Here is a 22,737-nt window from a genome sequence, read left to right as displayed (position 1 = left end):
AGTGTATATTCTTGTATAATTATCTATTCATCTGTCTTCTTTTGAAAAATGTCTGTTCAAGTTCCCCCCCCACCTTATTTTTAATTAGTATGTCTTTTTACCATTGACTTATAGAATTTTTTGTTTGTTTATTCTGGAAACAAATCCTGTATTAAATAAATATTTAGACAGTATTTTTTTTTCTCTGTCTGTGGCTTGTCTTGTTTATTTTCTTGATGATATGTTCGATGAGCTAAAAGTTTTAAAATTGCATGTAGTTTACCCATTTTGTTCATTATAGTTTGTGCTTTTTGTCAAAGCAATCTATGCCAAGGGACAAGATACTGTTTCTCATTCTAGAAGCTTTATGGTTCTGAGTTTTACATTTACATCTATGATTTATCTTGAATTAATTTTTGTATATGTAATAAGATAGAGATTGAGGTTAACTTTTTTCCCCATGGACATCCAGTTGTTTCAGCATCATTTGTTCTATACTGTCCTTTCCCAACAGAATTGCCTTGGCACCTTTGTTGAAAAACAAGTGACTGTATATGTATGGTCTAGTTCTAGACTCTTCCATTCCATTAATTTGTATATATTTCTGCCAGTAATACATTCTTGATTACCACAGCTTTATTTTATTTTATTTTTTAACTTTTACAATGTTGTGTTGGTTTTTGCTATACATACCATAGCTTTATTGGAGAAGGAAATGGCAATCCACACCAGTATTCTTGCCTAGAGAATCCTGTGGACAGAGGAGCCTGGTGGGCTGCTGTCCGTAGGGTTGCACAGAGTTGGACACGACTGAAGCCACTTAGCATGTGTGCATGCATTGGAGAAGGAAATGGCAACCCACTGCAATGTTCTTGCCTGGAGAATCCCAGGGACAGAGGAGCCTGGTGGGCTGCCCTCTATGGGGTCGCACAGAGTCAGACACGACTGCAGCAACTTAGCAGTAGCAGCCATAGCTTTATATTAAGTCTTGAAATCAGGTCATACAAGTCCTCCAACTTTGTGCTTTTTGAATATTCTTTTGCTTGTTTTGTATCTATTTTTTTTTAATCTCTAATTTTTTTTTTTTTGTCATGCCATGTGGCATGCAGGATCTTAGTTCCCAGAAAAGGAATTAAACCATGCCCTCTACAGTGGAAACACAGAGTTCTCACCACTGAACCTTCAGGGGAAGTCTCTAAATCCTTTGTTTTTCCATGTAAATATTAAAATCATCTTGTCTGCTTCTTCAGAGTGGCTCACTGCAATTTTTGAGGAATTGCATAAAATTCTTCTATCAGTATAGGAAAAATGGACATGATCTTCTCATCATGAACATATTACTTCTTTCCATTTTTCCCCCTTGAGGCTATTGTAATTGGTAATTTCTTAAACTTTAATTTTTCCAGTTGTTTGTTGAAAAATTTGCTGATTTCTTAATTTTGAGTTCTTTGCTTCCAGGTGACTTAAGTTCTTCCAGTTTCAGCAGAACGCATTTTAATTTAGTACTGGTAGGAAATAGAAGTTAAATGAACTTTACAACATTGATTTTAGTACATGCCTTTTCTTTTAGTTGAGTATCAGTATTTTCTGTGTTTGATAGATGAGTGTTTTCCTCAGAGTTCCCTGTTATTTATAGGATTAGCTGGAGTTTTTTTCAATATAAGGAAGTTCATAGTATCTTTTTGTGACTGTTTCTGGATTTCCAGTTAGCAAACCAGGAACTAAATCAGGATTAGTAAACCCTGAAACACAGGATGTTTTACATTTTCTATCTTTCATTTAACCATTGAGTGAATGCAGTAGGAATAGCTTTGGTTGGGAAGGTTTGGCTGGTGGGATTCAAAGTAAAAAGGAGCAAAGACTAAAGTAAGCCTCAACAACAGAGGAAAATGACAGCGGTCTCTTGTGGTGCTACTGAATACTTCAGCCTGCCTCTCATGGGAGGTCTCCAATATAAAAATAGTAGGAAAAAAATTCACATTCATTGGGATCAGAAAGTCTTGAAACCTAATATTAGAGGCTTGGTTTCTGTGGTCAATAAAGAGTCATAGCAGTTAACATTGTACATAAAAAATGACACCATTTTATTAATAGACCTTTAATTGAAATATCTTTAGAAGTTGTGCTAGATGTATTCTAGTTTTAAACCATAGATGTGTTTAGATTGTGTATAATTTATTGTGGCTGTTGAAATAAATTACCACAAACTTAGTGGCTTTTAAAATAGCAGAGGAGAACAAGATGGCGGAGGAGTAGGTGGACGTAGAGTACATCTCTCTCCGCGGATAGGTCAGGAATACACTTCAGACACAGAAGTGCCTGCAGAACACCAGCTGAGAGTGGACAGGAGTACCTAACCAGAGGAAAAGAATACATAGAACCTCGCAAAACTTGGTAGGATGAGGGAACGATGAGGAAAAACAGGAGTGCTAGTAGGACTGGACCTGCCCTCAGTAGGTGGGGGAACTGAAGCAGGGGTCTGGTCCCCACATCGGGGCAATTGTCTGAATCAGAGGAGAAACATTTAAGGCTGAGACTGAAACAGCTGATCTGTGGCAGCCTAAATGGAATGAGAATCAGACAGTCTTTGCTGCAGTCATACATACCCTGCACAGGGATGCGGGTCCCATGGAAGGCACAGTGGCTGGGACCTGGAGTTTGGAGATTATGGAGAGATCCCAGGATGAGGGCTGCCGTTGACTGTGGAGAGATGGATTGAGGGGATGTGAAGGAGGAGACTGTGGTGGGAAATGCCTGTGGAGAAAAGCCAGGCAGTCATGGAAGCAGACGATACTGCTGAGTCATGCATAGGGGTGGAGCCATCACCATAGCTTCTCTCTCCCCACAAGCCATCAGCAGCAGCTGAACAGTAAGAGAGGCTGGCCCATCAAATGCCTGAGGCACTGAACTGCAGAGTAGGACCACACCCAGGGTGCCCCTTTAAGTGTCTGATGTGCTGCTCTACATGGTAGGACCCCAGGCAGAGGGGCCCCCTCTATGTGCCTGATGCATGGAACAACAGAGAAATACCCCAGGCAAGGGAGCCCTCTAAGTTCCTGAACGGGCAGAGCTAGGGAGAAAGACTGGCCAAAGAGGCCGTCTGATCACCAGCTACAAGAAGCTTGAAAAAAGACTGATAGGGCCATAACTCCTGTGGTGGAGGCAGTCTGTGTCCCTGAACAGTTGGCGCTGCCAGGGTCCCCGCATGCCAAGCAGCTGCGCCATCTTCACGCTCAACTGTCACTGGGGCAGAGCTGCCACAGACAAAATAAGTCTTGGGTCTATGCACGCAGGGTCGCTTCGGTAGTGTCTGACTGTTTGTAACCCTGTAGACTGTGGCCTGCCAGGCTTCTCTGTCAGAGACAGGTGTTCTCCAGGCAAGAATACTACAGTATTCACCAATACTGGTTGCCATACCCTTCTAGAGCACTATATTTCCTGCTGGCTTAGCCACCAACTCCCCTGAGTACCTGGTGCTGCCAGAACCCGTATGACCCAAGCCGTTGCACCACCTCCACCCCTGGCCTTCACAGGGGCAATCCCAAGTCCTCCAGGGCAGCCTCAGGAGCAAACCCTAGTGGACGACCCACATTCAGAGATGGAAATAAAACCGCAACTGAAACCCAGGGGTGGTGTCACTAAAGAAGACCCAAAACCTTCCCACGAGCTGTACAAGCTGCAGATTAAATCCACACAATCAACTAGGCAGACTCTGTCTATGGAATGTAAAAAAGGCCACTGAGAGCTCCCACAAAAGAAAATGCACTAACTCTGATAGCTGTGGACATTGGAGGCAAGAACACACAGGAGTAGGACCAGCTTAGAATCTGAGCGCCCCCACAGCAGGTTCAGAGACCAGCACAGTGTTGGAGGGCATCCTGGGGAGGTGAGGTGGACTGTGACTCCCAGCGAGGGAAAGAACTCTGACAGTAGTGACTCAAGAAAAACATTGATTATTCTTATGTTTTGACTTGTTCTGTAGATTCTTTTGGATGTTTTTCTTTTTTATTACCCCCTCTGTTGTAGTTGTTGACTTTATTGGCCCTGTGAAATCTATTAAGCTTTTGAGCTTTTTTGTTTCCTCCATCACATTTTTATTGTTGTTATAAACCTGTGCATCTATGTTGGACTTTTGTAGTTCTGTGAAGTTTTGCTTTTTTTTCCCTTTTCTCTTTTTTTAATTTTAACTTTTAATTTTTTAAACTATTATTATTTTTCTACATTTATTCCTTTGTTTGCTTTTCCTACTGTTCTTTTCCCCTTGCAGTTAATCTTTAATGTATATAAATCTTCCTTATCTACCTCTATTTAACTTTGCATATCCGTTCTTTTTTTCTTTTCTTTCTTTCCTTTCCTCTCAACATTTTTTTTAGTTTTATTTTCATTGCTGTATTCCCCCACTGGCACCTTGCTTTAATTTTGTTTTCTAGTTTATGCTTTAGTTAGCTTTGTTCTTAACTGGTAAATGTAATTTTTGATTTACTTTGTTCACCAGATCAACCTACTGTACTTTTTGTTGTTGTTGTTGGACTGTTTTCACTTTGCTCATGGGTGCATATGTATATGTGTATATTCCATTATTTTAATTGTTATTTGCCTGATTTTGTAACTGCCATTTGTCTGGGGTTGATCTTTGGTTTCTCGTTTTTGGATATTTCTTTTAATCTTACTTAATGCCATAACAAACCACTTGTGGAATCTTTGTTCCTAACCAGAGATCAAGCCCTGAGCCCTTGGAATGGGAGCACTGACTCCAAGACCCTAGACTACCAGAGAACTAACCTTCAGTTCAGTTCAGTCACTCAGTCGTGTCCGACTCCTTGCAACCCCATGAATCGCAGCCTTAGGGAGTATCAAATAGTGAGAATTCATACAAAGAAAACCACTTGAGTATAAGACCTGGCATCACCCAACCACCAGTAGCACCCTGTGCAAGACACCTCATCTAAACAACAAACAAAACAAAAATACAAACCCAATCATCAGCAGACAGGAGTATCATCTCACTCAGCCTTCCCCATTGAGGGAAAAACAAACAAACCAAAACTCAACACAAATCTCACCCTATGGGCCAACCTTAGGAGGGCAGAAACCAAAAGGAAGAAAGAATTTAACCTTCTTCAAGGAAAGAATTCAACTTTCCTTGAAGCCTGGGAAAAGGAGACCTCAAACACAACAATTTTTTTAAAAAATGCAAAGGCAGAGAAATACTGCACAAATTAAGGAACAAACTAGAAACACAGTAGTCCAAATAAATGAAGAAGAAATAGGCAAATTGCCTGAAAAAGAATTCAAAATAATGATAGTGAAGATGATCAAAAACCTTGAAAACTAAATGGAGAAAATGCAAGAATCAATTAATAAAGACCTAGAAGAATTAGAGCATAAACATACAGAGACAACATAATTACTGAAATTAAAAATACTCTAGAAGGAATCAATAGCAGAATATCTGAAGTAGAAGAATGAATCAGTGAGCTGGAAGATAAAATGGTGGAAATAATTTCTGAAGAGCAGAATAAAGTTAAAAGAATGAAAAGAGCTGAGGACAGTCTCTGAGACCTCTGGGACCATATCAAACACACCAACATTTTAATTATAGAAGAAGAAGAGAAAAAGAAAGGGCATGAAAAAATTTTTGAAGAGATTATAGTTGAAAATTTCCCCAACATGGAAAAGGAAATAGCCAACCAAGTCCAAGAGGCACAAAGGGTCCCATACAGGATAAGCCCAAGGGGAAACATCCCAAGACACATACTAATCAAACTAACAAAGACTAAACACAAAGAAAGAATATTAAAAGCAGTAAGGAAGAAGCAACAAGTAACATACAAGGGAAACCCCATATGCTTTACAGCTGATCTTTCAGCAGAAACTCTGCAGGCCAGAAGGGTATGGCAGGATATATTTAAAGTACTGAAAGGGAAACATCTATAACCAAGATTACTGTACCTGGCAAGGATCTCATTCAAAATTGATGGAGAAATAAAATGCTTTTCAGACAAGCAAAAGTGAAGAGAATTCAGTACCACCAAACCAGCTTACAAAAAATGTTAAATGGACTTTATAGTCAAGAAATACAACAGAAGAAAAAAGATCTACAAAATCAACCCCAATCAATTAAGAAAATGGCAATAGAAACATGTATCAATAATTACTTTAAATATAAATGGATTAAATGCTCCAACCAAAAGACCCAGACTGACTGAATGGATAAAAAAACAAGACCCATATATATGCTGTCTACAAGAAACCCACTTTAGACCTAAAGACACATATAGACTGAAAGTGAGAGGATGTAAAAATGAGAAGCAAATGAGAAGCAAAGGAAACCTGGAGTATCAATCCTCATATCAGACAAAATAGACCTTAAAATAAAGAAGGTTACAAGAGGTAAGGGAGGACACTACATAATGATCAAAGGATCAGTACAAGGGGAAGACATAACAATTGTAAATATCTATTCTCCCAACATAGAGCACCTCAATACATAAGACAAACACTAACAGACATAAAAGGAGAAATTGACAGTAACACAATAATAGGAGGAGACTTCAACACCCCACTCACACCAATGGACAGATCATCAAAAGAGAAAATTAATAAGGAAACACAGGTCTTAAATGACACATTAGATGGGATGGATCTCATTGATATCTTCAGGACATTCCATCCAAATGCAGAAGAATAAACCTTCTTCTCAAGTGCACATGGAACATTCTCCAGGATAGATCACATCTTGGTCACAAATCAAACTTCAGTAAATTTAAGAAAATTGGAATTGTATCAAGCATCTTCTCTGACCACAACACTATTAGACTAGATATCGATTACAAGGAAAAAAACTGTAAGAAACACAAGCACATAGACATTAAACATGTTTCTAAATAACCAACAGGTTACTGAAGAAGTCAAAAGGGAAATAAAAAATTTTCTAGAAACAAATGACAATGACAACACAACTCAAAACTTCTGGGATGCAGCAAAAGCAGTACTCAGAGGGAAATTCATAGCAATACAATCCTACCTCAAGAAACAAGAAAAACAGAATAGATAACCTAACTTTACACCTACAACAACTGGAAAAAGAAGAACAAAAAATAAACCAAATTAGTAGAAGGAAAGAAATCATAAAGATCTGAGCAGAAATAAATGAAAAAGAAATGAAACCCCCACACTAGTAAAGATTAATAAAACTAAAAGCTGGTTCTTTGAGAAGATAAACAAAATTGACAAGCCTTTAGCCAGATTCATCAAGAAAAGAAGAATCAAATCAACAAAATTAGAAATGAAAAAGGAGAGGTTACAACAGACAATGCAGAAATACAAGAGATTATAAGAGCCTGTTATGAACAACTACATGGCAGTAAATGGATAACCTGGAAGAAATGGACAGATATTTAGAAAAGTTCAATCTTACAAGACTGAACCAGGAAGAAATAGTAATTATGAACAACCCAATTACAAGCACTGAAATTGAAACTGTGATCAAAAATCTGCCAAAAAACAAAAGCCCAGGACCAGATGGCTTCACAGGAGAATTCTATCAAACATTTAAAGAGCTAATGCCTATCCTTCTAAAACTCTTTCAAAAAAATTGCAGAGGAAGGAACACTTCCAAATTCATTGTACAGGGCTACTATCACCCTCATACCAAAACCAGACAAAGACAACATGAAAAAAGAAAACTCCAGGCCAATATCACTGATGAACATAGATGCACAAATCTTCAACAAAATTTTAGGTAACAGAGTTCAGCAACACATCAAAAAGCTCATACACTATGATCAAGTTGGATTTATTCCAGGAATGCAAGGGTTCTTCAGTATATCCAAATTAATCAATATGATACACTATATTAACAATTGAAAGATAAAAATCATGATAATCTCAATAGATGCAGAAAAAGCCTTTGACAAAATTCAGCACTCATTTATGATTAAAACTCTTCAAAAAATGGGCATAGAAGGGAATCTATCTCAACATAGTAAAGACCATATATATAATAAGCCTACAGCAAACATTATTCTCAATGGTGAAAAACTGAAAGCATTCCCCCTAAGATCAGGAACAAGACAAGGGTGTCCACTTTCACCACTATTATTCAACATAGTTCTGGAAGTCCTAGCTACAGCAATCAGAGAAGAAAAAGAAATAAAAGGAATCCGATAGGAAAAGAAGTAAAGCTCTCATTGTTTGCAGATGACATGATACTTACGTAGAAAACCCCAAAGATAGTATCAGGAAATTACTAGAGCTAATCAGTGAATTTAGCAAAGTTACAGGATACAAAATCAATACACAGAAATCACTTGCATTTCTATATACTAACAGTGAAAAACCAGAAAAAGAAATTAAGGACTCAATCCCATTCACCATTGCAACAAAAAGAATTAAATATCTAGGAATAGACTTACCTAAAAAAACAAAAGAACTGTTCACTGAAAAGTATAAGACACTAATGAAAGAAATCAAAGATGACATTAACAGATGGAGAGATATTCCATGTTTCTGGGTCAGAAGAATCAATATTGTGAAAATGACTATACTACCAAATGCAGTATACAGATTCAGTGCGATCCCTGTCAAATTACCAATGGCATTTTTCACAGAACTAGAACAAAAAATTTCACAGTTCATGTGGAAACACAAAAGATGCCAAATAGCCAAAGCAGTCTTGAGAAAGAAGAATGGGGCTGGAGGAATCAACCTTCCTGACTTCAGATTATACTACAAAGTTACAGTCATCAAGACAGTATGGTATTGGCATTGAAACAGAAACATAGACCAGTGGAACAAGATAGAAAGCCCAGAAATAAACCCATGCACCTATGGGTACCTTATTTTTGACAAAGGAGGCAAGAATATACAATGAGGCAAAGACGACTTCTTCAGAAAATGGTGCTGGGAAAACTGGACAGCTACATGTAAAATAATGAAATTAGAATACGTCCTAACACCACACACAAAGATAAACTCAAAATGGATTAAAGACTTAAATGTAAGACCAGAAACTATAAAATTATTAGAGGAAAACATAGGCAGAACACTCAATGACATAAATCAAAGCAATATCCTCTATGACCCACCTCCTAGAGTAATGGAAATAAAAACAAAAGTAAACAAATGGAACTTGATTAAACTTAAAAACTTTTGCACAGCAATGGAAACTATAAGCAAGGTAAAAAGACAGCCCTCAGAATGGGAGAAAATAATAGCAAATGAAACAGCTGACAAAGGATTAATTTCTAAAATATATAAGCAGCTCATACAACTCAATGCTAGAAAAACAAACAACCCAATCAAAAAGTGGGAAAAAGATCTAAATAGGTATTTCTACAAAGAAGACATACAGATGGCTAATGAACACATGAAAAGATGCTCAACATTGCTCATTACTAGAGAAATGCAAGTCAAAACTAGAATGAGCTATCACCTCACACTGGTCAGAATGGCCCTCATCAAAAAATCTACAAACAATAAATGCTGAAGAGGGTGTGGACAAAAGGGAACGCTCTTGCACTGTTGGTGGGAATGTAAATTGATACAGATGCTATGGAAGACAGTATAGAGATTCCTTAAAAACTAGGAATAAAACCACCATATGACCCAGCACTCCCACTCCTAGGCATATACTCTGAGGAAACTAAAATTGAAAAAGACACATGTATACCATTGTTCACTGCAGCACTATTTACAATAGCTAGAACATGGAAGCAACTTAGTTGTCTATGGGCAGATGAATGGATAAAGAAGTTATGGTACATATCCACAATGGAATGTTACTCAGCCATAAAAAGGAATGCATTTGAGTCAGTTCTGATGAGGTGGATGAACCTAGAACCTATTATATAGAGTGAAGTGAGTCAGAAAGAGAAAGATAAATATCGTATTCTAACACATATATACGGAATCTAGAAAAATGGTACTGAAGAATTTATTTACAGGGCAGCAGTGGAGAAACAGACATAGAGAATACACTTATGGACATGGGGAGAGGGGAGGAGGGGTCAGATGTATGGAAAGAGTAACATGGAAACTTACATTGCCATATGTAAAATAGATAGCCAATGGGAATTTTCTGTATGGCTCCAGAAACTCAAACAAGGGCTCTGTATCAATCTATAGGGGCAGGGGATGAGAGGGAGGTTCAGGAGAGAGGGGACATATGTATACCTATGGCTGATTCATGTTGAGGTTTGACAGAAAACAAAATTCTATAAAGCAATTATCCTTTAATAAAGAAGTAACTTATAAAAAATAAAACAGCATAAACTTATTGTTTCATAATTCTGGAGGCTAAAAGTCCAAAATCAGTGTAATTGGGGCACAGTCAGGCTGTTGGCAGGGCCACCGTCTCTCTAGAGGGAGAGTCTGTTCCTTGCTCTCTTAGCATTTGGTGACCGCTTGTGGCCTCATCACTCTAGTCTTTAAGGCCAGTATTTAAAGGTTTTCTCTGCACAGTCTTCATTACCACCTTTCCCTTTCTCTCTGTGCGTCAAATCTCCCTCTGCCTCTTTCTTACAGAAACAGTTTGATTATACTTAGGACCCACCTGGGCAGTTCAGGATAACCCTAATGTTTAACTTAATCACATCTGCAAAGACCCCTTTTCCAAATAAGATAACATATACAGGAATTAGGGATTAGGACCTGGTATCCTTGGGAGCTATTATCACAAAGTATATTGTCTTTATTAGACCTTCATTTTTGTTCTGGAACTTGCTATCAAAGCAGACTGGACTGAGGCCTCTAGCACTCCAAATGCCATACTTATTTTCTTGCTATAACTGTCATTTTTAATTGTCTGTATCACAGTGTAAGATTTATTCCTTTCTATTTGTACAACAGAATAGATCTAAAAAGAATCAGATCATGAATTACTTATTTAAAATAGCAGTCAGGAAAACACCAAATTAGTGAAAATGAGTTGTGCTTTGACTCTCATAGAACTAATATATGACACAAAATTTAGTGATAGCTTTTAGTTTTGTGCAGGCAGAAATTAATTATTGCTTTTGTAAGGCTTTCTTGGTCAGGTTGATAGATGATTAGGTCCAGTGTTTTCTGTTCATTGTACCAACCACTGTTGGTTTTTCTAGTGGCCTATTAGAAATTACGTGTATTCTAGTCTGTTCTTACATGTTACAGCTGCTAGATTAAGGGATTTCTCTAGGGCCTTACTCAATGCTTGTGGCATATTGAGATTGAGATTTCACATGTAAGTATATCTTAAATGTGTGCTAGTGGTGTATTTGAGCATATTGCATGAAATAACATTGATTCATACCAGACTTGTTATATATACAGATCATCTTTATGTAGTGTAAGAAGGGTTTGCTAGAGATCTTAATATAGCCAACTCTATTTTGGCTTTGGTACATTATTTAATATCCTAACTTTAAAGATTGATTAAACTTCAGTGTGGGAATAACCTTTATGAGGATCATTTAATAAATCATGGCCTAAAAAAGGTGAAACAATAAACCTTAGCTTCCTTTTCTTTAGTCATTATCTTAATTAGCTTAAATATTTAAATATTGATAGCTGATAGACTTGGGAGTGAGGAAGAGAAATAGTTAGCCAAAAGAAAAATGGAAACTTGATTCTCTTTGCTCTAATAATCTTTGTCCCAGCATGCATGCATGATGTTCACTAGTTCTTCTGGGCAACCAAATACCACAGTAGCTTTTGCTCTGCTAGTGAGGATCATCAGCAGTGTGAAGTTCAGCATGAAAACAAATGTAAGAAAGATTTACTAATGATTTAATTTGTATTTAAATGTTTTGTTGAGTTCTTTAAAGCTATTTCCTACAAATTTAGCCTAAAACAACCATTTTTCAAGAAAAATTTGTTTGGGGATTTATAACTTTAAAATATTCAGGGCTGAACCAGAAGGTGAGAAATGTTTTATTTTAAAAAGTATAATTGTGTGATTTCAAAAGAAAAGCTAGTAGTGCATGGTGATATTTCCAGCCAAGCACATTTTATGAGGAGAACTTCATACTCTGCAGTTTGCAGTCTTCTCTGTCATGTCCTGCTTGTCTACATGTACCTATTTCTGTTTGTGTTAGTCATCCTCCCTAGGTAAATTGTCCATGAGACCAGTGATTCCATCAGCAAATTATCCAGAAAATGCTGTCTTTGCACGTTGTGACAGATCACATCACCAGTGGATTTATAGCTCCTCCAGTGCTCTAATTAACCTGGCAGTTGTCTCCTGTGCCCAACGCTGTAGTTTCATTTGCTTGGCATCTTAGTTCTCATCTTCTCATTACCATCTCTTAAATACGGCTCAGATTTAGGTTTTTTTTTTTGGTTTTTTTTTTGGTAACCTACCTGCCCGCAACCCTCACCACTCATCACTTGCCCTTATTTTTGATTGGCAGTATCATCCAGATAAACAGAGTGCAGATGCGCCAGCAGGATCAGTGGAGGAATGTATACAGAAGTTCATTGAAATTGATCAGGCATGGAAAATTCTAGGGAATGAAGAGACAAAAAAAGAGTATGACCTGCAGCGACATGGTAGGTACTCATGGTGAGGAGCCCAGCACGCTGGCAACTCTGTGAAGTGCAGTGTGCAGCCACTCCTGGGGCGCGCGCTCCAGCATTTACACCAAGTTATTATTGCCTCCTTTCTCCTCCTCACCATGGTTGTTTCTAATTATGCCCTGTTCTTAGTAGTGATTATTGTGTATCCATTGAGAAGTTAACAGAACTACTAGGATGTGGCTTCTTGTGAAGCTGTGAAAGCTACTTTTTATAACTAATGAAACATGTTTAATTACACATTCCTAATGAATATGTTTTTTATGTTTAAAAACTTCCTTTTTATTAAATTTAATTATGTACTGATTAAAAATTTAATTGTAGTACTTTTAGGAGTTTCTACTGTATAAATGACAATCTAAAGGAGAATACAAAGGATAAGATCATAAAGCACTCTTGGCTATCTCTGAGCTTGCATTAGGCTAGGTTTTTATGATTATCTCCTGTATAAACGATACTCCTTATGAGATTGCTATAAATGATATTTTAGGAATGTACATTTCCTAAGCAATTTTAAAAGTCATTCCTTTTGTGCATTTTAGAAAATAGCTTCTTAAAACAGTGACAGGCTCTTGTGAGAAAGAAAGGGAGAAATGTAGGTCAGGTTTGTCACACATGGACTGCAGTTACATGAAGTGATAGGCTGTCTTTCAGCCTGGCCTTGGGATAGGAGTCCCCCAGCCTTCTCTCTGAACCTTCAGTATGCAATGCACCCTACATGCTAATGGGGGGAGTCAGTAATCAGCCACGGCCTGTGGGGAAAACACTCAGTTGCACTCTGCCTTAGCGCACCAGGCTCAGCATTGACTCAGATGTGTTGATGAGAGCTCATGTCTCTGTACTTTATTTTACTGAATCTTCTCCCATGGTCTGTACTGGCACGCCATCAAACTTAGCACAGAATGATCATAAGGCTCCTGTTACTAAGGTTATGAAAATTTGATTTGAGAAATAAGGCATTTCCTGAAACACAGCATTACAGGTTAAAGCCAACTATATATATGTACATCTATCTATATATATATATACACATGGGTTTTCCGTATCTATTTTCAGAGGGAGTCTTTCTTATGGGCAAAATGTGTGATGCCTTTGTGTAAAGAGTTCATGAGCAATTTGCTTACATACTAGAGTATTAGTTCTTAATAGTGACTTTCATAATACTGATCATCTCTCAAGATGATTAGCATTTACTTTTTAAAAAATGTTAAGAAACTGACAAACATATCTTTGCAGTGAATCTGGATTAATTTTCAAATTTTCTTTGAATATTGGGTCCTCCTTCTATCTAATATATTTATGCACATCTTTCAAATGTTGTATTTCTTCTGTAAACACTTGTACTTCTGACAGAAGAAGGAATGTAGAAGTGGTTTCATTTGAGGGTGAATTCTATCCACAGATATACCTTTTTGACCTTGGTTCACGTGAGTGTGTAGTGTGTGAGAAGTTAACTATGTTTCTGAAGTGACCAGGTTCTGCTGGGGATGACAGTGTCTCATGATGCATTGCATGTGTTTATCAGTCTTTATTCTGGGGTGCTGATGTGCTTAAGGTGAGGATGATCCCCAAAACGGTATTGTAAGGAGTATAGCGTATGTATTTGCTCTGTTGCTCTGCATGTTTGCTACTCCATAGCCTGGTACTGTTAAGAACCTATCTGTGAAACTGACTAGAAACCTACTGTCTACAGAGGAAGAGATAGGGAGAGATCAGAAATAAAAAAATATTTTCTTTTGCTCTAGGGCATAGGGTGGGGAAGACCAGAAATGGAGAGGAAAATGGAGCAGGGTTAAACATGAGCAGTAGAATTACATAAAGTAGGGTTTAAGAGATTTTGGAAGAACAAATAAGCAACATCCTCAAGTGTTTCTCCATTGCCTTTGAGAAGTCTTTGGAAATGTGGATTTCTTTTGAGCTTTGAGTCCTGAGTTTGGAGGGTTTAATGGAAGCAATGCTAGCCTACTGTATCACAGGAGATTCTTATAAATCATTGATAAAGTCACAGCAAAGTTCGGACAAACCAAATATAGTGAGATTGAGCTTGATTCAGATAAATAGGCAGATCTTCTGGGAATTTATATAATGTCTGTTTGCTTGCAGGTGTTTCAGGTGGGTGAGCTATGCTATGACAGCAGAAATACACATTTCCATGAAATTTTAGTACCCTAGATCCAAGTACCAAATATTTCCTTTATTATCAAAGGCTCCTCATAGTGCAAATGCTTTGTTTCAGTTTTAAATTGAGATTGGTTTTGCTGTTTAGATAAGAAATAGAAGTTCTTATCCAAATATAACTTGCTATTTTTAAGCCTTTCATGCTAGAGCTGTTTTTAAAACTGCAAATAAACCTAGTTTTGTATTGTCAGTTCTCTTCAATACCAACATTAATTTTTCCTTCTTGACCCATCTTCAACAAGTGGCTCCTCAAAAGAAGGAAATGAACTTGAACTTCTAACACTTAGGATTTAGATTGGTAGAAGGAAAACCTTTTGAGAGTGATAATTTGCTGAAGACCAGGATAAGTTACCAAGAGAGAGAGAAGGTGTTATAACCAGGTCAAAGCACTCTTTTTTTCTGGGTCACCCCCTGGGGACATGGAAATAGCTTTGTTATACAGGACTGTTTTTGCATGTAGTTCATTGTAGAACTTTCTTTTCATAGGGTGTGTTTTAAATATATTTGTTTCCTGCCCTCCACTAATGTATAGTATAAAATAAATTTGAGTTCTGTGTACTTGGGAAGGAGGCAGAGGTGTTTTATTGGCTGATATTGAATACTTTCTTGTATTTCACAGCTCAAAGTTGGCGCTCTTTTGTAAGGGAAGTCTCATATATTACCTGCAACCATTTATTTCTGTAAAAGATCATTTAAAGGGGCCCTTGGAATCCATATTTCTTTGCTTCACAAAAGAAATTAACAACAACAAAAAAAGAAATTAACAAAAGGAAAACACTGGGAAGGATAACCTAAAGAAAATTACCTATATTTTTTCTCATATCATTTCCAGTTCTATACTCTTGGTTGACATTTTAGGGCAGTGTTGGGCAGGCTGAAGAAAAGCAGACCTAAAAAAAAGATGAGTAATATTCAGTACCCAGATATTACACATTTTGAAAGCAGTGTTAGCTAGTGAATTTAATCAATTAATTTCAGTTGGACATATTTACCTTATTGTTTTTAAGTATGCTTCCAAAGACTGCTTTCCACGTTCCCTTGAAAGGCATGTAGTTATTCAAGGTTAGTCTTTGTACTTCCAACAACCAGGTGAACACTTTGGAAAATCTCTTTATAGGATTTATAAAATGTTCACATGATAATACCTGTTGAACAGATTTTTGCACCTCTATAATTCTTGTGGGGAGTTTTCTTATATATTAAGCATATTTAAAAGCAGGTCAGAAGGGTGTCATAGGAAAAGAATAGGGATCGTGATTCAGTAGCTTTGTAGTGTGAATCACACACATTTCTGATGTCCCGGTGGCTCTCTAGAGTGACACAGCTTACGCGTAGGTGACTTCACTATGATCTGAAGAGGAACAGACCTTCATTCAGATGTCAGTCAAATTAAATTATGTTGTAAAAAAAAAAAAAAAACCGATTGTGTCTGGAATCCTTGGTGGTATATTATTTTATATTAAGATGCATCTTGGTTCTCTGTTAGTGAATTATTTTGGTGATGTAGAGCCTTCACACTACACAGCTGGGCTCTGAAGGGGATCAAGCCAGACATTGTAAAGTTAGTGTCTTTACTTGAAGCTAATCAGCTATACTCTCCTTACCTAAGTAGAAAATGATCATTTCTGGTGTTACACAATTCACTTCATCTGTTTATTAGGATAAATATTTGAGAATGGGAGATAAGCAGATAAATCTTGGACCAAATGAGGAACGTACCTTAAAAACCCCACCATCGTCTATGCACCAGAGAACTGAATCAACATGGAATTTCTTAAATTTAAAATAAGTATGCAAAATAAAATAAAATAAAATAAGAATGTTCCCTGAAAATGAAGTTAACACTAAAGACTGATTAACTCCTTAAGAAGGGAATTAATACTTTTAAATGTAGAAAATGTGAATTTGGGTTGTTTGGAATAATAACCTAAGGCCAGCAGATATTTGTGTAAATTATTTGCTAAAACTGATCCTTATAAAAAACTTGTATTAGTCAGGTTCCACTTATGGTTATATCAGTATCTCCATTTGATTTTAGGAATCTGAAAATTGGCTATAAAAATGTGCTGCAGGTAAAACTTGAAGATAAGCATCAGCGGGCATTTTTTTTTTTTTTTTTTTTTTTGGTGACTCTTTCTGGGAAAAGTCTAAGTATGTGAAATGATGCACAAAATCCATCTAGACAGTTAGGGACTGGCATTTCTTCAGAGAGAGAAGATAATGTAGATAAAACCTTCTGTGAGGGTCCCCTTGCTTCATCTTATTTGTGACAAGAAGGCGACTGTTCACCTTGTTACTTTTATTTGAATACAAATAACTGTTTTTGTAATTTCTCAGTGATCTTGAATAAAAATTTGGCTAGTTTCAAATAATGCTATAAAAACCTCTGGGCAAGACTATAGTTATACTCCTGTAATACGTCAACATAATCAGAAGTTCTAATTTAATAACAGAGAAAATGTGGGGTTTTAGGAAGTTTGTTTCTTGTCTTTAACCTCTTTCCCAATTTGTACTCGAATAATTGACCCATGAACAATTTGAACAATGGGTTCAAAACCAAGGCTGGGCCCACCTTTCCTATTGCTTGTTTTCAACCCTCAGACTTGAAATCTTTGCTTCGTGTTACCCTCTGATTACTTCTAGTTTGCTCAGTATATAACCAATGAGTTAAAAATGAATGTTGGCATTTCTTCGTTAATGTGTGCTTTTTTTTTCCTTTAAGTGATCTTTTTATTCTCATAGTTACCACAGCAGTCCACGCCCAGATTATAACATACACTTAGGCTATTTCCACAGCTGCTAATTGGCTTTCTCCCATAGTCATTTTCATTTTGATTGATTGAGCTTTCTTTATTCTCACTCTTGTTTAAGAACATATATAACTATACCCACTCCCTAACACAACCTATTCACTTGGAATTTAAATGGGACAGAAATTTTTAAGTTTGACCCTAGTTATTCTTTCCAACCTCATCGCTGATCACAAACCTGATGTGAATCTTCTCCCCATCCATTTAGAGATTCCCACAGGCGTCTGCTTATGCTGTTTGTAGTTACTCAGAACACCCTCCCCTTCTGCTTCTTCACGGCGTGTTCTTTGTTCAAGGTACAATTCTAGTCCTATCTCTGCTCACACCGCCCCCCACCCCCAGGAGAGAAGCTTTCCATGACTTTCTAATCTACTGTCATTATGTCTGACCTCTGAATTTAATCCACAAATTATTTTGATTCCCCACCCTAATGGCTCCTATCTTTTAGTTCTGTTTGATGCTTTGGAAGGACTAAATAATTATTTGGACAATGTCTTTGATAATAATGGATCAATTTTAATGGTACTGATGGTAGTAAAGTACATAAAACTTCTTAACACTGTTACAAATCCAGACAAGGTCAAAAGTCGCTGCCATCCTACACTGTGATACCTGAGGCTCCCCAGACTGCAACAGTTGAATCATTTTCCTATGCTCTGTTACAGACAGGTCAACACAAACATTGTGAGTTAATAAGTTAAAATAGCTGCCATTTGTTAAGAACTAGAACTATGGCAGTTGTCTTTTAATCATTGCTTAACAACCTTGTAAGGAAGATATTAATATCTGTTTTCCAGAGAAGGAGTCTGAGGCTCAGAGTTATTTGACAAAGGGCAATTAACTAATAATTGATTGAGGGGAAACTCAAAGCCCTTCTCTTGACTTTAATCACTGTGCTGGGTTGCCAAGTCTTGAATAGGTGTGTACAATCTACTGTTTTAGTTCCAAATATTAGGAATGAGGCAATTTAAGGGTCAGAGTGAGAGGCCAGGCTTAATTCTGCTGCCGGGTCCTACCTTTCTGTAGTGAAACATGAAATTCAGTTTCCAGATTCATTTGGTACCTTTCTTTGCACTAGGTGTACATTCAGTTTATGAAAGCTCAGTAGCTCAAGTCCATAATTAAGGCCCAAGTGTGTAGTTTTTCTTCAGTATCAAAAGCCTTGCAGTTGTGACTCTCTAATTTTATCTGAGAAAGAATTATAGAGCTTTATGATTTAATGAGCAGGTTTCAAGTTAAACATTGCCTGATTCTGAGTCTCTTACCAAGACAGAGACTGTTCCAAGAACAGTGACTGTTAAGGGCAAGAAACAGATTTTCTTCAAGTTATTTACTATATGAAAAATGATTTTTAAGTGAAATTATGTGACAAAAGGTGAGTATTGTCATAGTTGATAGATTTATGATGCAATATTAAGAAAATACATTGGGAAAAGGACAGCCTTAAGTGAAATTATTTTTAAGAAGGAGGTGATTGTTTAAAATTATGTGGTTTTAAAGCAGCCAGATACTGAGTTTAGACCTGAAGGAAAATACTATTTGCATTTAACACACTTGATGGCATCTGTCAGTTTTAAATAAACTTTTAAGTATTTTAAATGGCATAAAAATAAATACAGTAAACTAATTGCTAAATAAGAGTGTTCTGGGGACTTGCTCGCTTGAGTAACACACAGCAGTCCCATACTTGAATAGTAGGGACACAGTTACATTTAGACTGGATCTTTTGGTCGATATTGGGTTGAGTGGTTGAATGAGATTTTTAGATATCTCATCCATAAAGTTAAATTCTTCTTCTTGGTAGCTTTTTGTTGCAGTCATTTATTTATCTTTATTTATTTATTTGAATTTTAGCTACAGTTAGAAAAGGTTTCCCGGGATTAGGAAGTGTAATTATTTAGGCAGCAAACAAAGAGCTGTTTTAGAAATTTTACTATCATTAGGAGGAAGTTTTAAAGGACTGGAATTCCATTGTCTTGTAAGAAGTAAGAAATATTTATTGATTCCCAAATGGAGCTGAAAAAAACCTTTCCTCTTTTAGAAAGTTGTGAATGACCCAGCGAGAGCTCTAGTAAGCTTTACTGAACCAAGCTGCTAATAGTTATTTAATGTTATTCTTCAGTGTGAAAGAATCTCCGTAGATTTTCCTTTTAATCTCTTTGAATTGCAGGCTCATAAACCTCTCTGATGAGTCCTGCCAGTGTTTTCTTAGATCCCACTGTTGAGACAATGGAGCCACAGAATTCTTTCACTTCTTGTTGTCAGACAAATCCAATAGAACACAAGGTCAGAAGGGCCTATACTTCTAAAGGTTGAAAGATTCTTTTTCAAGTAAGCACATAAATTATTTGACTTTATCATTACATTGGAAGGGAATCCCTATTTAATGATAGCACTCTGTTTTCTACATATAAGTAAATCTGGCAGTTTTTCTTGTCGCCATATTTGCCTAAGCTTTGTCAGCACAGCACTGGGTTTGAACAGACCTTAATGTTCCTGTATACCTTAGAAAAAGCTGAACCCATTCACTTCAAAGGAATTTGGAATCACATAGTGTCACTGGACCCAAGATGGAGTTCACCAAATGCCAGGCAATGTGTCTTCTTTCCAAAAGACTGTTTGTCATTTTGTTTTTTTAAGTTATTACCATATTGTAGCTAAGATTCCAGATTAAAATATTGGATCTGTCTGTTTATTTAATTAAATCTCTTTCTAAGTCAGTTTCTGTTTTCTCAACATTTTTAGTAGTGTCATATGAAGGAGAACTTTGAGATGGAGTTTACATTTTCAGATACCTATTACAATATTTCATTGTAATAAGCAAAAACATTTATAATATGTAAAACTCAAAAGAAAACAAGCTTACATCTTTGGTAGATACAATGCATGATTAGTAGATAATAATCAAAGCTAATTACAGGGTTCCAGTGAGTTACTTTAAGGGCTAGGGAGGAATTACGTTTTCTAATTATAACTACAATGGTGGACAGGCAGAGATCATTGTTTAGAAAGGAAAAAAAAAACATTGATTTGTTTGTGCTCCTTCATTGTAATCCTAGTGGGGGGGTACTGTTGCCCCATTCCCTGGACACCTGCCTCTTAACAAAAGATCGTGATCTCCTCCCTCCCAGCCCTACCCCCACCCCCCTGCATTTAGATTCACCTTTTCCTTCTGTGTACCCCCTCTGCTCATTATACAGTTCTCCAGGGATCCAGTTTTCCTCTGACTTAATCACCCCCAACCTTTTTCAGAAGTTGTTAGATTATGGTCCTTTCAAAGGATACACAGTTTCCTATGGAGCTCTTTACTTCTTTCCCATAATTTTTCTCTCCTTATTTCTATTTTAAAATATAGACATTAGAGTTCTAACATACTACTTAAAAGTTTATTCAAGTATATCATACCTACTGAGAAATGCGCCAGTCCTATGTACAGCTTGATGAATTTTCAAAGTAAATACATCCATGTAATAAACCAGGACCCGCAGAAAGCCCCTGTGACTCCTTCCAGCCACTGCTCACTTTCCCACGTCCAACATCACAGGATAGTTTTGCCTGTAAGATTTCACATGATGTGGAAATCAAACAGTTGCAGGTACCCTCCACTTCACAAAAATTCACTTTATGCCATTTTTCTTTCATGAGAGTCAACCTTCATTTAATGGAAATAAAGAGGGTGTTCACTTTTATGAAAAAAGGTGGAAAATGAAAATAATGTTCAACATTTGCTTTTCTGTGGGCCCCTTATAAAGGTAGCATGCACCCTGAGCCCCGAGCGGCCACAGGGGCACCACCAAACTGTTCCCACCCACTTTGGGAACTATCGTACCTTCAGCACCAAGCCACCATAGCTCTGAACTGGATCTGTGAGCATCTGTGCTTTATCTGGAATTATTTTGTGCATCCATTAGGAAGATGTGTCTGGAGGTAATTGCTTCCTTGCTTTTCCCACCTTGGCTTACAGAAGCTTTCTTAGGAACACACTGCTTTGATTGCAGGGGAAGCCTGTGTTTTCCCTTGTCTCAGATACTGATCTTTCAAACCAGAATCCCCACAAAACTTGGATTATGTGCACACAGTATTGAATAATCAGGTCGATATATAAATGTTTAGATGGCCATAGAACAGGAGAATGTTTTAAAGACTCCTTTTAACTCTGACCTTGGGTAAAGTGCTAGCCATTTTTGTGTTTTATTTTCTTTCCCTTTACCATGAGATGCGGTCTAAACTATTTCAACTAAGTACTTAGCTAAAGTTCCTGTGCAGAAAGAATTTTAAAAGATAATAAAAATGTAAAAGCCACTTTTTTTGAGTAGGTGGAATAATAGAAAGGGTTCCCACATGAAATAGTTAACTACGTGATAATAACAGTGGCTTCCTTGTAGAGAAGCAGAACAATACAAACCTGACTTGCTCAACAGTTACATTTGCCACTTATGTCTCATTAATTATTTTTAAAATAAAGATGGCATAATGAATACCTATGGATGGATTGTCTTTTTGTACAATTAATGTATTACAGATGTCCAAGATAGGTTTGATTAAGGTTTATTCATCTTGTCATCACCTCTGGTCTGATTTCCTCTGATTTCAGAATTACTTAAAATATCTATCTGTAAGATACCCTGGAATACAGGCAACTTGATTGTAAATTATTTATACCTGTCTTCTCCCTAACCAAGCCCTATTAAGTACCAGTTACTCCCATTCTTCAGTTCTAAAACAGTGTTTCATTTCTGCATTCAAGTAAGTTTTCTTGGTCCTTCGAGTAAGAAATTGAAACATGATAAAATCCATGAGACTTTAGGTAAAATTTTTCTCTTTAATTTAGAATACTGAATAACCTGTGGCCAAGTAAACTTATACAGAATGTGGAAATTAAATTGGTTTCTTCAGAAATGACCTTTGGATAGGCTATTAAGTGGACACACAAAGATGGAAGAACCACCCCTTGGTCACTTTGCAAAAGTCTTTATCTTTGAGTTTTAGGACACTTTAATAGAGTGTTGGTAGCCAGTAAACATGAAGTGATATAATATTTGACACACCTTAATAGAAAACCATGGTGAGTTCAAAATATTGTAAAATCTTTTCATCTATTTTAAAATTGTGTAACTCACCAATAAATTTTGAACAGGCAGTTATTAAATATAATTAAATTGCAGGCATTCACATAACGGAACAAAAGGAAGCATTCTCAGCAAGTGAACTAGTGACT

General features: G+C 36.9%; 1 protein-coding gene across 5 annotated transcripts in view; it reads left to right on the top strand.

Moving 5' to 3' along the window:
• Nucleotides 1-22,737, top strand: part of DNAJC24 (DnaJ heat shock protein family (Hsp40) member C24) — a 71,230-nt gene that overhangs the window by 39,090 nt on the left and 9,403 nt on the right. For all 5 annotated transcript variants that reach the window (XR_010664378.1, XM_065943916.1, XM_065943913.1 and 2 more), the window contains one exon: nucleotides 12,369-12,507. Coding sequence is in view for 4 of the 5 variants with exons in the window: in XM_065943916.1 (XP_065799988.1) it covers nucleotides 12,369-12,507 (139 nt within the window). In the remaining variant the exon portion in view is untranslated. The remainder of the gene's footprint in view (nucleotides 1-12,368; nucleotides 12,508-22,737) is intronic.

The sequence above is a fragment of the Muntiacus reevesi genome, chromosome 9, assembly GCF_963930625.1.
Source record: "Muntiacus reevesi chromosome 9, mMunRee1.1, whole genome shotgun sequence".
Taxonomy (NCBI): Eukaryota; Metazoa; Chordata; class Mammalia; order Artiodactyla; family Cervidae; genus Muntiacus; species Muntiacus reevesi.
Note: the sequence above shows the minus strand (reverse complement) of the source record. Positions and strands in the feature narration are given on the sequence as shown.